Source organism: Hyalella azteca, unplaced genomic scaffold, assembly GCF_000764305.2.
Source record: "Hyalella azteca isolate HAZT.00-mixed unplaced genomic scaffold, Hazt_2.0.2 contig5035, whole genome shotgun sequence".
Classification (NCBI taxonomy): domain Eukaryota; kingdom Metazoa; phylum Arthropoda; class Malacostraca; order Amphipoda; family Hyalellidae; genus Hyalella; species Hyalella azteca.
The window spans coordinates 6,138-20,888 of record NW_025935240.1 but is presented as its reverse complement, the minus strand read 5'-3'; the positions used below and the strand labels follow the sequence as shown (position 1 = coordinate 20,888).

General features: G+C 37.2%; 1 protein-coding gene across 1 annotated transcript; it reads right to left on the bottom strand.

Moving 5' to 3' along the window:
- Positions 1-505: 505 nt before the first annotated feature.
- On the bottom strand, positions 506-13,163 carry LOC108675161 (the record flags this gene model as incomplete). The annotated part of the gene is made up of 7 exons (XM_047880235.1): positions 12,957-13,163; positions 12,616-12,689; positions 7,138-7,302; positions 5,877-6,084; positions 4,808-4,947; positions 1,891-2,033; positions 506-746 (listed from the first exon to the last, which is right to left on the bottom strand). Coding segments are annotated over exons 2-7 (939 nt in total), but the record flags the coding sequence as incomplete, so codon positions are not given.
- Between the last annotated feature and the right edge of the window lie 1,588 nt (positions 13,164-14,751).

The following is a 14,751-nucleotide window of genomic DNA, read 5'->3' as shown; positions in this document are numbered from 1 at the left end:
AGCCAAACTTATTTTTGTGAGTGTCTTGGTCCCACTTTTGCGGACCACTCCTAATTATGTTGCCTCATCATCGGTATATGTCTACTTTTCTCATTGTTAGGATGCATTGTTCAGAGAGCAGTTCGTTCTTTCGACAAGCATTACCCAAATGTTAATTTCTAAAGTTATACTGTGACCTAAACATCAGATGGATAGATCTTTACTGTCTCTGAACAGAGTTAAGAAAGATAAATTAGTTTGTTGTATGCATTTATAGTTCAGATGCCGGATTTGTTCATACTATGATATGTTACCAAGTTCCTATTCTTGCGTGATTACTTCCCAAGTTGTACACTTTATGTGCTTATTTTGTTTGAAGATGTTTGAGACAACTGTGCCTTTAGACGGATTGTTTTTTTAGAGTAGTTGAAGCATTGACTCAGTGTAGTCTAGTCGGTTCTGTTCTGCTTACAATGCAGTTGGGTAAAACTAAATCAGTGGCTTTCAGCAATAAGTGATATAGCACATGGAGAGTGGCTATCAGCACAGCATGCAGCAATAAGTAATATAGCATATGGAGAGTGGAGAGAGTGGAAACCAGCAAGATACCGTCGAGGTTGCGCCGCTGCGGCAGAGGCACCCAGGCAGCAATAGCATCACGCGCCATGCGCCGCAGGTAGCTGTCACTGAAGCCTTCAAACTCCGGTAGGGCCATCATTGACCTGAAGTCCATCACCGACAGCGTCGTGGCAGGGGATCTGATCATCCTGTAAACAAAATAATTCATCAATTGATAGCAGATGAACGACAAAGAGAGCCCAATGTATAAGGCAGAATTATAAGTTTAACTTGTGATACTTTTTAAAAATCTGACCAACAACATTGTATCACATCTATCAGGCCTTTTTTAGAGCATAAAGGCTTGAACATGAAATTTCTGCCTAAAAGTAAGAATCTATGAATCGAGACAAATATAGAGACGCCAAAGTTCTATAAATAGAGTACCTATGCATTATCTCTAAATAGCAACATTCTCGCAGCTGTTTTTGGTAAAAGTGGTTGCTTAGATTAAACTAGATGAAAAATTCTTGGATGAACACCATAAGATGAATTCATTTTTGTACCAACAAAAATATATATACATGTCCAATTTGGAATGAAATTAAACTTAAATTAAACAGCTGTAAATTCTTAAATGAAGAATTTACACAATAAGAAAGGTATAGAGTGCTCTTCTCATTGCAAACAAGAGCTGAACACAATAAGTGCAATCATTTACTGATGAACAACAGTTTAATCTGAGTACTTCTTCCTGATTCACGCAGTTGATAAGAAATGGATAGTCGGGTATTTTTCAAATTAATCCTTACAAAGACGCTAGAAGTGGAATTGGTTGCAAATAATGAAGAAATGTATGAAGAGTGCATTAATACAAAATGTAACCAGCAAAATAAAATTGAATATACGGTATCAAATGAGATTATCTGATCAACTAATAGTTGAATAGAAACAAAATATTAATAAATAAGTCAGATGATTGCAATATCTATCTAAATTGACAATCTGAAATATTGAAGTACAGACAATGTATTATTACCAGAGATCAAATAACAAATTAAACAAATCAATCAAAATTAAGAAAAATAAAATAAAATAAAAATATGGTACATATTAACAAAGTTAAAAAACCAAAAGACTTAACAGCCAATTGAACTTTGGAAGACCTTGTTTTGTGTAATGGCTGTCACAGAACTAGTATCATCATAGGAAGAAACTTGGTTTGAATAACTGACATTAATGATTACAATAAAAGATAGGTACATTTGTGGCAAGTAGAATTTAAGAATTAAGAGGGAAAGAGCAAGTCGAAACAGCTTTAAAAATTTTAATTGTGCTAAATTATTTTCTTACTCTTTAATGAGCATCAATTCATGATTAGATGTCCACTTTGGGAGATCCTCCGCATCTGGGTGCTTCAGTTTGTGGTGATGCATGTGCAAAGCTTGCTTTGCAAACAGGATATATGTATCGCAGCAGACTGAAGGCGTGCGTGTCTGCAAAAAAATTCTCCTGGGCAATAAAGCTTAGCACTGATATAGGTAAATCATACAATGAAATATTTTAATAACCAACTACTCCCAAATCCATCTCTAATCATATAAAAAAAAGCTTAATATTGTTTAATCAGATCCTCTAAAGAAATTTTGAATGCAATCGAACACAAAAAAACATATGTTTATAAATTTCCTCATTATTAGGCCTCCTATCCTCAATAATGGCCCTAACACAAATTCAACATTACAAAAGATTTAATGAAAACTTTATAGAATAAAACAGCAGTGAAAATAGCAGCCAGACCTTCATCTCCATTGTGAAAAGAATACAGCCAAGTATGTGAATATTTAAAGAAAATACTAGAAATTGCAATTTCCAAGTGCAATACTTTGATACGTAAAAGATATTAGCTCAGAGTTCAATATATTTTATCACACACAATAGTTTGAATTGCTCATTTTCGATTTAAATAAAATATATGCCATAGAATAAAGAGCATGGAAGTTCAATCAATCAGATGATTTAATTTAATGGCAGCACAAGGTAGCAAGGAATATTCATAACTTTCAACTATACAGGGATAATTAGAGGAGATATTTTCTTAATGGATTTTACATTACAGGATATAAGGAAATTACAAACCTATATTATTAGTATATACTGGAACAAATAGGATTCAAGTTAAGACTGAGCCTGTATTTTGAGAAATATTTCTGGATAACAAACGAGTTTACATCAAAGAAATATAGTTTTCCATTTGCTGTATCATTTAAGGATTTCAATCACTGGTCTAAGTATTTTATTTCTGTCAGATTCAGTATCACTCCTGTTTGCAATTGTTTTGGTTGCAGAGATCAGTGTACTGTCCCAGGACTAAATACCATGATAATTTCACTCACGCAGAGCTGGGCAGCGCTACTTTGAAATGTAGCGCCGCTACCGCTACATGCTCTAAATGTAGCGGGCGCTACCGCTACCGCTACATCCACTAGATTGTAACGGCCGCTACCGCTACAGTAAAATGTAGCGCGCTACATTAGCCGCTACAATGGCCAAAATTTTTAGAAATCTCTTAATATTTATTCTTCTGCTATTGGGATTTACTCATAAACATTAAATGAGAATAAAACATTTTCAAAACATATCAATTCAACTTTATTGCAATTAACCTAACCAAACTAGTACTGGTTACTGTGGTTAGACACAGTAAATAGAAGTTAGTTATTTACTTATTTTTATGTTTTACCTTCCTTACATGGATGTCTACTTTAATCTACCAATCTCAAAAAGTATCCACATATATATACAAATAAAAGACTGATTTTTTATATAGAGATTCAAGTAGACATCCATGTAGGGAAGGTGAAACATAAAAATAACTGTAAGGTAACTGAAACATGAAAAAATACCTGTAAGTGGTAACTGGTAACAACTTAAGGGGTGCGTCTACCCTAGTGTTTTTGGATTTGGCTTTTCCGGTTTTTAGTCTCATCTTAAAGCTGACATTCTGCCCTATCCAATGGTACCATTACCATCTCTGTACGTTGATTTATGCGTTCACGACAGATCATGAAAGGGAGGGGGGTGGGGGAAGTCTTTAACAAATAGAATAGGAGGAAATTCGCTGCGAGCACTTTTAATAGAGTGTCGGCTTGAGGTGCACCTTAGTTACCCGCCTGGCGTCGTATGAGGAGGTGTGCATGCAGTTGCTCCCACCATCCTTGACTGGAATCAATCTCCTATAAAGTTTAGTTTTGTATCCTTGCTACATTGAGTGCCTATTGCGATGCGCTCGGGGCTTTGTCGCGCTCTCCTGAACATTCACACTTATTGCCACGGCAAACCTATCTCCTCCTAGAGTTTTGAAGCTACAGCAATGCGACATATACCATTTGATTCGTAAAGACCATACCTATCGAGTTATCGAGCCTTTTTTAGATTTGTGCATAGTTTGGATTCAAAATGAGGGGGAGGGGGAAAATTTGAAGAAAATGAGGAAAAATGAGAAGAAAACGGAAAAATGTGTACCCCTTTTTGTCCGTTTTCTATAAATTTCACGTTTTCTATTAATTTTTCTGAAAAAATCATACAAACAAAATATTCTTGTATTTTGGTTTTACATATATGTGTGAAATTTCAGAAAGATAAGTTAGTAAATGTGGAAGTTTTTCTGGAGGGTATACCCCCCCTTAAGTAAAATCTAAAGCTTTATCTATAAATGTAGCGGTAGCGCTGTAGCGGCAAAACCTCGTATCGCTACTTAAATATGTAGCGGGCGCTACCGCTACCACTACATTGCCGTAAATGTAGTGCCGCTACCGCTACCGCTACTGAAAATGTAGCGGCCGCTACATGTAGCGCGCTACTGCCCACCTCTGAATTAATTTGTTAACATTGTCCAAAATACCCACAATTGACAGCAGTCAAGAGCATCAGTGTAACATTTAAATTGCTTTATATGCCTGTGTCAATCTTTATACCATTCTTATACCAACCTATTGCCACGCTTCAAGTAGATATTTTTTTTTTCATCTAATGGCTCTAATGAGCTGAATGGAAGAAAAACTGTTGTTTTTCAACTTCCCTGGCAATGCAGCCTAATACGTGAAACACCTTGGACATATTCATATATTGTTCTAAAAGATAACTCTACATGCAAATTAAAAAAAAAAATCATTATCCCTCCTGCCTGATTGATAGAAATGATGTTCAAAATTAAGGAGATGAAATGCTCATGAATTCTAGGTAACTTCTGTACATGAAAAATACTCACTCTAACAAAAAGGAATACTTTCTTCCAGTTAATGCCCTTGATGGAACAGGAGGAGTTTTGAGTTGACATTTTGTTCCAGGTGTACACCACTCCTTTGATGAGACGCAACAACTCTTCATCTGTCCATGGTCCATCAGCAACTGAAAACAAGTTATGGTCAGCTTAGCCACTGCCATACTGATGCTCTAAATAACTTAAATAAATTGGTGTAACAAGAAGAATAATAATTTAGACAAACACTTCTTCAATTCACATTATGTCAGGTGCTTAGAAGTTGAGAAGATCAGATTCTTGGATTGTATTTTCAAAAGATGAGCTTACAGAGCACTGTAATTCTTTCAGGAGGAGTTGAGAAGGCAACAGCACCTAAGCCACAACAAAGCTGTTTATAATGCACTAGAGCAAAAATTTCTAATAAATAAAACTGCATGTCAGCAGTTGGTTCAAAACAAACTCATCTGAAAAAGCATGCAAAATGTTTTTTGTCATTTGACTACTTATGAGACCAAATTCATTGAAATGCATTTGGCTGTAAGTGAAACCAACCATGAATTAATCTTAGCAAACTCATTTGCTACTCAACTAACAAAATATTGTGAAACCAATCAACTTTCATTGTTGAACGATTGGTAAAGTAATGATTACATGATTTTCATTCACCAGATACCGTAATGTCTATTTAGGGGAGTTTCCATTATAAAAGGACTAAATATTGTAGTTTTGCACTGGGAATGGTAGCTTTGTAAAAGCAAACAAGTCAAAATTTTACATCCTTTAGTAGCGCCTGATTCCAGCATAAGGAGCTTTTTCATCATGAAGCATTTTTCAAGGTCATGATCTATGCAAATGAAATTGGCAGTGAAGATAAATAATCAAATTCAACAATAAAGCCTCAATCTACACTCACTTCTAGGTTATAATCCTACATAAACTTTATTAATCAATGACACAAATGAGAATCAGTAAATAAAGTATATATAACATTCAATTATATTATTATAATAATGTGTTAGGTTAAATATTCTATCAAATTATATTATTCAATATACATAAGAAACAAGTATCTCACTTGGGCAGAGCTTGAAGCGATAGTTGGAAGAAAGGTACTTCCAGAGCCCTTTGTTATTTTTAGAATTCAGGATGAACTCCATAGAAAGAAGGTCCATACCATAGCGCTTGAGAAACAGGTCAATTAGGCACTGGTCTCTTTTCTTGAATTTTTGATGTCTAAACAGGCTGAACTCATTTGATACTAGTGAAAGAAGGTAAAATTTTATCTGTGGAAGCCGAAAAAATGAAACATTTTGCAATATTAAATAAGTAAAACATTTTCATAATATTCCTGATCCAAGGAGTAATTTATACTACTTCTAAATTCTTTAAAAAATTTAAGGCAGTAGTGTAATTTTTTGTAAAAATTCAAGTGAAATAAAGATTTGAATGTTTTTTTTTGCTGTTTGGAAAAATACATCAAGAAATGTTTCCTTCTGTTAAGAAGAGAACTTTTCTCATTGCCTACTTTTTAATATGAATTCTACCTGCAGGAATTGGAGGTAGAAATTACAAATTTATGTAAGTAATTTCATTGTATCTATAAACATTAAGTCCCTGAACATATTAACCTCAGGATGTTTAAAAAATATAACTCAGTAATCACTGAAGTGAGTGACAGAGAGCGCATTTTCTCGTCGACAAAAACTTGAGGTCACGGACAGACAGACGACATGGTGAGCACAATAGTGCATTTTTTCTATTAATGAGAAAATGCGCTAAAAACAGGTAATTATTCTTATTGGTAGTAATTTAAAAAAATAACCATGATTCAGGTATGATTAATAAATAAAAAAAAACAAATAAAATTAATTCCAATAAAATCACCAATAGGGCGCCAGGACATAAAACTGTAAACATAAAAAAAAATTGGGCTATCATAGACTCCAGTTTCATTATAAAATTCATAATAGTGTTCAAGCAATAGCAGCTGAGAGCAAGAAGGCAAAACTGGATGGAAATTAATGCTTAGGAAAAGGATTGCATAAGACCCACATCAGCTCTGTCTGGTACTTTTGGATTCTACTTTGTTGAGATAATATATGGATCAAATTGTGGAACAAGTCTGTGAATAAAGATTGGATTGAGTATTTTCAAATAATTAATGAGAATAAGAGTGATCATGCTATCTCAACTGGATGGAAGCTGAACATTCGTGATGTTTTTGAAATTAAATGTTGGCATCTCATGCTGGTGGTAATACAACACATATTTAAAATTATTTTAGTTAGAAGCTAGTTTGTGAGCAAGGTTTAATAATACAATATTATTACACATACCTGATGCAAACTTCGGTTTAATCCTTTCCTCATGTATGTTAGAAACTGTTTTTTTTGGCGTACTGAGATGAAGTAAGCCTTTTCCACTACAAACGAGTCAGGACTGCCTTCCAAAATGCAGGTGCGGTAGTTTATCAGGGGGCGCATGTCATAAAATTCATGCTCCTGCACAAAAATTAAACACAGTGAACTCAATTTAAAGAAGATTAGAATTATTTGCAGAAAATTGAAAGACTATCTGCCATTAAAACTACAATGCAGGATATACTTGAGTTTTATATATGGTACATTGAATATATACTATATATTCGAGTTTTGGTCTTTGGCATTACCAGACAGTGATTAGAAATTTAGAAAAAAACGTATAGGTTATGTCCTCTGCAATTAGGGTGTACTTGAAAACTGGACACAAAAATCAATGAACTCCAATACTGGAATTCTGAAAATGCTAACCTCATTAGGTTAGGGTTAGAGTTAGGGTTAGGAGTGTAAAAAACACTTCTTTCCATTGCTAGATACCTATCTACAGTGGTCAAGTCCAGCCATGTCACATTCTTTTCACAGATTTTTTACTCTGTAAAGAGGTCAGAGTAAAAAAATCATAGTTCAGATAAGTGTAATCTATATTAATGTATTCTATTTATATACATATATATAAGAATTTTGAACAATTATTAGACAAAATTGGTAACATTACCGGACAGGGGGTATAAAACCGGACAAAATCGAGTCTGGTAATTAACTCTGCAATTAGTTTGTACTTAAAAACCAGACACGAAAATAAATGAACTACATTACCGGACACCAAAAAAATGCCAACCTTGTTAGTTTAGGGTTAGAGTTAGGGTTAGGTGTGTCTAAAACCCTTCTTTAGGTTTCTAGAGACCGTTTTACTGAGGTTAGGTCCAGCCAGGTCAAGTTTTTTTTAATGTAGTCTATAAATTTTCTTGCAATAAAGAAGGTTGTAGACTTCTTCCTAATATGGACTACATCGGGCTCACAACCACGACTCTAAGCCGACGTCTAACCTGCCACCTTCAGTCCGGAGGACCAAGAAATCACTTGAGGGAGGCCTACAACAAGACTATCACTTGCCCAATGCTGGAAGAATGCACCAGTATTGTTGTGCAATGCCCCGATCCTATACGACTGGCGATAGCTGAGGCCCTCATCATTAAGGAGAGGACTCCAGCTATCAACCTTCAAACCACCGGCTCCGTCAGAACTTTGAGATTGTTTTCAGAGTAGTTTTTTGCGAATGTAAAATCTTCCCGTAGGTAGTATCACGTTAACGAAATTTTAGCATTATTTGAATGGTATCCAATTTACTTGATTTCGTACATATGTCAACCCAAATTTCGTTACTCACTGCGTCTTTAACTTGAAAATGAATGTTGTACATTCGAAACGTCGTTCAATATTAAAAATGTCTATCGGTAATTTAATTTTCAATCTTCCAACACCTATACGAAGAATTAAGTACGACTTATTGAAAAAACTAAAAAGAAGCTAATAAATAAAACTAATTCTCTGGTCTTTAACAAAACTTGCTTAAGAGAAGAAATTCTGCCAGCCTATACTAACATAGAAATGAATCTACGATTCGTAAAAATAAATACGTTCAGACCAAACAGATTCCCAATATTAAAACTCTACTCCGTCCTCAACCAATCACCAGACACAAAACGCAAATAGGATCTCCACATACAATTGAGCTTACGTATACTACACCAATTTAATATTATTTTTTCCGCGGTGTAACCCTTCGAGTTGCGTCCATGTCTACTGATTATATGATTTACCCGTTCTACTTCATGGATGACATACTTATGAACATATATCCATGAATGTTTGGATCAATGCTGGCTACACGCATGTGAGATTGAAATGCCTAGGAGGTCTATGTAGATGAATTGATTTTTTAGCCCGATAGATTATTTTTTCCAGATCTGTGCTACATTGCATTACTGAAAACTCATTTGTCAATATCAATCACACCGGGTCATTGCGACTATGCCGGTTTTCCTAAGTTTGTTCAGTAAACAATACATAAAGTAAATGCTCGGGAGAGAGTCGAGAGTTCACTAAATCTCTCAACGCGCTTTTCTCCATGTACAAATATTTTCAATTATTCAAGTTTGAATATTTTGTCATTATATACATGTGTGTTGACTGACGACGAGAACCAAAGTGACGTTATAGTAGCAAATATCATAGTCTGTGCTATTATATCTCATTGTTTGTTCAGTAATCGCTGACATATTACAAAAATAACAGTCTACTGTAAAAGTAAAGCCGTTAGTAATAGTTATAATTTTCAAATTATAGCATACGTGACGATGATGTTGATGGAACCAGAACAAACAGGACTCTATATCAAGAGCAAACATTTTTTAGGCCTACAGAGGCAAGTAGATCAGATTCAACAACAAATGCAACAACTGTTGAAACTGCACGAACAACAGCAGAAATCACAGCAACAAATGCAACAGCTGCAAAGCCAGAGACACCTGGCAGTGCAGTGTTACAGCAACTAAGGACGCAAGGAAGGGAAGAGTTAGCATCATGATAGCAAATATAGAGGGGCTCTTCCCAAGAAGAAAACGCCACAAGATCGGCGTACTTAAAGAAATTGCTGAGACAGAAGGAATAATCATGCTTGCCTTAACCGAGTCACACCTAAGAGAAGATATCCAAGATGGAGAAATCGAGATTATAATATTATATATAATATATAATAAGCAAAAAATGACATTTTGATTTAATGCAATGTTTTGAATAAACAATATTCATTATCAAGCAGGTGAAGATTTTACAACACTTGAAATTGAAATTTTGGAAATGACAGTATTGTGTACAAATTAAGGGAATTGTGAATACAGTTTTAAATCTAAGCTTAATATTACTCTGAATATAATTTCAGCATATGGATGAATCCTGTAGTTTGGAGTTTGATAGCTGGAGACTTGCTCGTGATAATGAGGGCCTCTGGCATCACAAGTCTCAAAGCATCAGAGAATCGCATGACTATGCTGGTGCAGGCCTCCAATGTTGCTTGGGTGATGATCTCATTGTGAGCCTCCTGCATGTGGTTCATAGGTCCTCCAGATTGTAGATGGCATGTGAGTTGGTGGCTTGAGGTCTTGCTAGTAAGACCAAAGTAGTTCATTTTATGATAAAGTCTATTAGTCTACAAACTTTTTTATTACATGAAAATTCATATACAACATTAGTTTCTTGAAGCAGTCCAGATTTTTACAGGGATTATTATTCATGACAAGGTTTTTAATTTTCTTATTATTTTTGTTGGAGAAGTAACTTGCAAAATTATAGGCCTTGGGGTAGTCTTTTTTGTGGGTTTTAATGTTTCGTAGAGGTAGCCTGGAGAATAGCTCCCAACAATCGGGTAAGTCTTTTAGATACTATTGCAGAATTTGTTGTGTTGATTAATTTATTTGCTCTCCTCTGAAGTTGTTCTGTTGGATCTCTTCTCTTCTACCAAAAGCAGATGAACAGAGGCTACAATTAGATGAACGATTCCTACAGTGAATCATCCATAATAATTTCAGGAGCACAGCAGGTAATGAATAAATAAAACGTATGCTCTATAAAAACTCTGGACTGCTTCCAAGAAACTAATGTTGTTTATAAATTTTCATGTAATATAAAAGGTTGTAGACTTCTTTGAAATATAAACTACATCAAATAATCTAACTAGCATGATCTTAAGCCGCCAACTCAGATGCCATCTACAATCTGGAGGAACAACACACAACACCCATGCCACTACCTACACCCATGCCACTACTAGCCCCCGATCTCTGCCACGTCTTTGTTGTGGGGGTACCCTGGCCTGCGCGTCGGCCGGATGCCCGGCTTACTCGTGGGTCAGGCCAAACGGCAGAGGCCCCCCCGCCCGGATCGCTACCGGACGGAGGCTCCTTCATCATTTTTTCCCCTAAGGGCAGGGGAACCTCAGCCTCCCCTTCCCCCTACCCACACCTTTGGCCGCCTATCTTTCCTGGGACACCTTATGTCCTCCTCTCCTCCCATCTTTTCTTCCTCTTTGTCCTTCTTCTCCTGACCCGGGGTATCCATCCCAACCCTGGCCCGCACCCCTGCTCAGTCTGCTCCCTCCCGGTCACATGGCGGGGTTGCTCGTTCTTGTGCTCCATGTGCGACGCCTGGTGCCACAAGCGGTGCTCTGGCCTTCGCTCCGTTCACCTCTACTCCGCCGACTGGATCTGCCCTACGTGCAGTCGGCCTGACCTGAGCCCACCCAGACCCCGAAAACCCCTCGCCCCCCCAACCTCCCCCCGTGCTTGCCTCCACTCGCCTCTGCGTCCCCCAGTTTAACTGCAATGGGATCCAATCCAGCGCAGTTGAACTGGCTGCCTTCCTCGCACAGCACAATGTTGCAATTGCCTGCGTCCAGGAGACGAAGCTATCAGCGGCCTCCCGCCCGCCCTCCTTCCCTGGATACGCGCTGGTGCGTAGGGACCGTCCCGGTGGCCACGGTGGCGGTCTCCTAATCCTGATACGTCACGACATCCCGTATAACGGGCGTGATATCTCTCCCCTCCTGCGTGGCGACGCCACCATGGAGGCCATAGCCATCTCCACTCCGCTCAATGGCTCCCCTCTCTGTATCATTAATATATACATCCCTTCAGCCACCCCGGGTCCCTCTGCCCCCCATCCCTCCCTCCCCATCTGCCCCAGCCACCATCCCTCTGCACCCCGGGATATTCCCCGGACCTCTCTGACATTGTCACCACCCCGGACAAATGTCTGAGGACAAAAAAATATGGCTACATATCTAAGTAAAGAATAGGCATAAGGGATACAAAATTCAGGGTTGGCATTATAGGTCTCCACATTGACAGTGTCTCATTCAATTCCCAGCCCAGTTAGTAGCAGTAGCCATGCCCTAAACTGAGCCTCACATGAGTTTGTATAAGTTAATGAAGATCCAGCCCAGGCAGCACAGCCTGGGTTTATTAAGAACAAGTTGGTAAAGCAAGTGATGACTAAAGTTGCTGCTATGCAGTGTACAGAAAATAAAACAGAACTCCTGCGGGCTTTACCGTCAAACGGGGTAAAAAGGGACAACAACATTTCATATGAATGAAATGAAACATTTCATAAACAAGTTTGGGCTCATTTTAAAGGTCTCTGCAAGTGCTATCGTATGGCACCTCCAAAAAAATTCCATATGCTATTTGTAAGGTGCTAGACGCAATATAAAAGGCTCCTGAATTAATCTGGAAATGGGGTAAAAAGGGACACCTGATCAAGAATAGAAACTTATTTACAGGCAAGTAGTAACATTATTTACAGAAGCAACCTTGATACACGAAATTGAGAACACATACGATTCCTAACAATATACTAGTCCTAACCAGCTGCATAGACTGGTACTGCTTATTTACAAGTGCGCATTCATAATAATGCTGATAAAAAAGTGAATATGCTGACAGCGTTAGTATCCTCAGCAGTCCCAACAGCCAATGTCTGCATGGGGATTCAGTTGGTGCAGAAACTCCCAGCAACTGTGTGCACATGAAAAATGAAATTAGTATAATGCATCATAAACATTGTATCAATTGATCAACTACAGCTCACAAAATTGAGGATGTATATTTCAATATCATGTTCAGGGATGTAATTTGCTGAGTGCAGATCAGGGAACATCATGTTTCAAAATAAATTGATATTTATTTATGTTAATAAATGTTAGTGATTAGCTTATTTTAAACTAAACTAAACTAATTAAACTAAACTAAATTGCCCAAGTTAGTAGCTAGTGGATGCCTTACCTTGTGCCAAATACAAGAACCAAGACTCTAGGTGTGGGTCTAGACTGGGCAGCTCAAACTGGAGCCTCTTTTGGCTAAATATGGCTAGTACAAACAATATTTAATGCAAATGAGCAAACAAGATGGATCTCTTACTAACAGGGCTCAGAAGGAGGCAATATCTGCATATCTGATGGAGACAAATAGAGGTGCCCTTTACATAGGCAGTCATTACAGTATTAAATTGATCTGCTCAGAGAAACCTCAGTTTGAAACTCATGGATGCGTTTGTTGAAGATTTGATATTAAGTTAGTTCCACTGAGTGTTATTTGTAGTTAGTATACTCACAATTGTTAGAGATTACAGGCAGATGTTTAATAGTACATCTGAGCAACATTTAGATAGGTAAAAACATACTAGGTCCCATTTATTAAGACTACATTTGCTTCAGGACATTAAATTTCTATAAGGTAATCAGTGGTGGCCTTGATTATCTTCACCTGTCCTGCAGGTGAGAAAGGGCCTCCTCCTAGCAAGTTCTTTACAGATAGATCAATGTTCAGCATGGTTAGTGTGTTAGATATATTAGAATGGGTCTGAGCATAAAGATGGCAGTGAAGCAGCAAGTGATCTATTGTTTCTACATGCTGGCCACAGTTGCACATAGGGCTATCAATCATTCTAAACCTAGCCAAGCATACTCTCACTCCAGCATGATCCATCTGAAGTCTAGCAAATGCATTCTCTACAAGTCTATTTTGATTCAGTGCCCAAGGCCAATTGCCTAGTTTAACTTTGATTTGGCAGACGAAAAGGCCCTTCCCCGAAGCTTCAGTGATATTAACCCATTCCTGCTGCCACTACCTTCAAGTGGGGTAATAAGGGATGGGCGGGGTAAATCGGGACAATACTCCAGGAAATTAAATTGGCAACACTCATGACAATGCTTTGGAACATGGGAAATATTTTAAAGTAATTTAACCACTCATGGCCATCATGCCAATTAAGACAATAACATGCTTGAAGCATTAATTAGTGGAACAGAAAACGGAATCATAGTTAATGAAGGTACAATGAACGAATCAAGATTTTAAGGTTAAAACTCTGAACTTAATGACTGTAGATACTTAACTGAACAATAATATAACTTGACTAAAAATGTTAATGAATCATATCGGCACTTTAGAAACGCATCAAAAACATGGGACAGAATAGCTGGTATAGACTAAATAAACACATAATACAAGCACATCACAAAATGCACATTCAGAAAACCTTTCAATGACAACAGTTAAATTAAGAACCAAAAACCTCTATTGAAAATTGTGAAAATGAAGCTTAAGTAAGAAAGACTTAAACAAGACAGTGACACTCAGACACTTAGCATCATCTTACCATTAGCCTGAAGGGACAACAACAGCAGTCAACTCACCTAGGCAATAGTCCTTCTAACAAGCAATAATAGCCTTCTGACTTCCCAATTGATCAGACAAATTACCACAGCTTCACATCAAGGCAATGACACTGGTAATGGAAAATAAATTGAAGCTGGAACAAGATAAGAGAAACATGGCAATGTTAATAATGAATACATCAGATATAGGTTAAACCAGCTAAATGGGAGAAGGCAGTAAGGGATGTGCTAAAACCTAGCTTAATTATGCTCCCTGCAGCAACGTATCCTTTCACTATTCTGATTGGAGCTCGGCAATTGAAATGATTTCTGCTATGAATACATGTTGTGGTTTAATATGGACAGGCAAATAAAAATGGAAAAAATCTTGACAGGCAAATAAAAATGGAAAAACACATTTT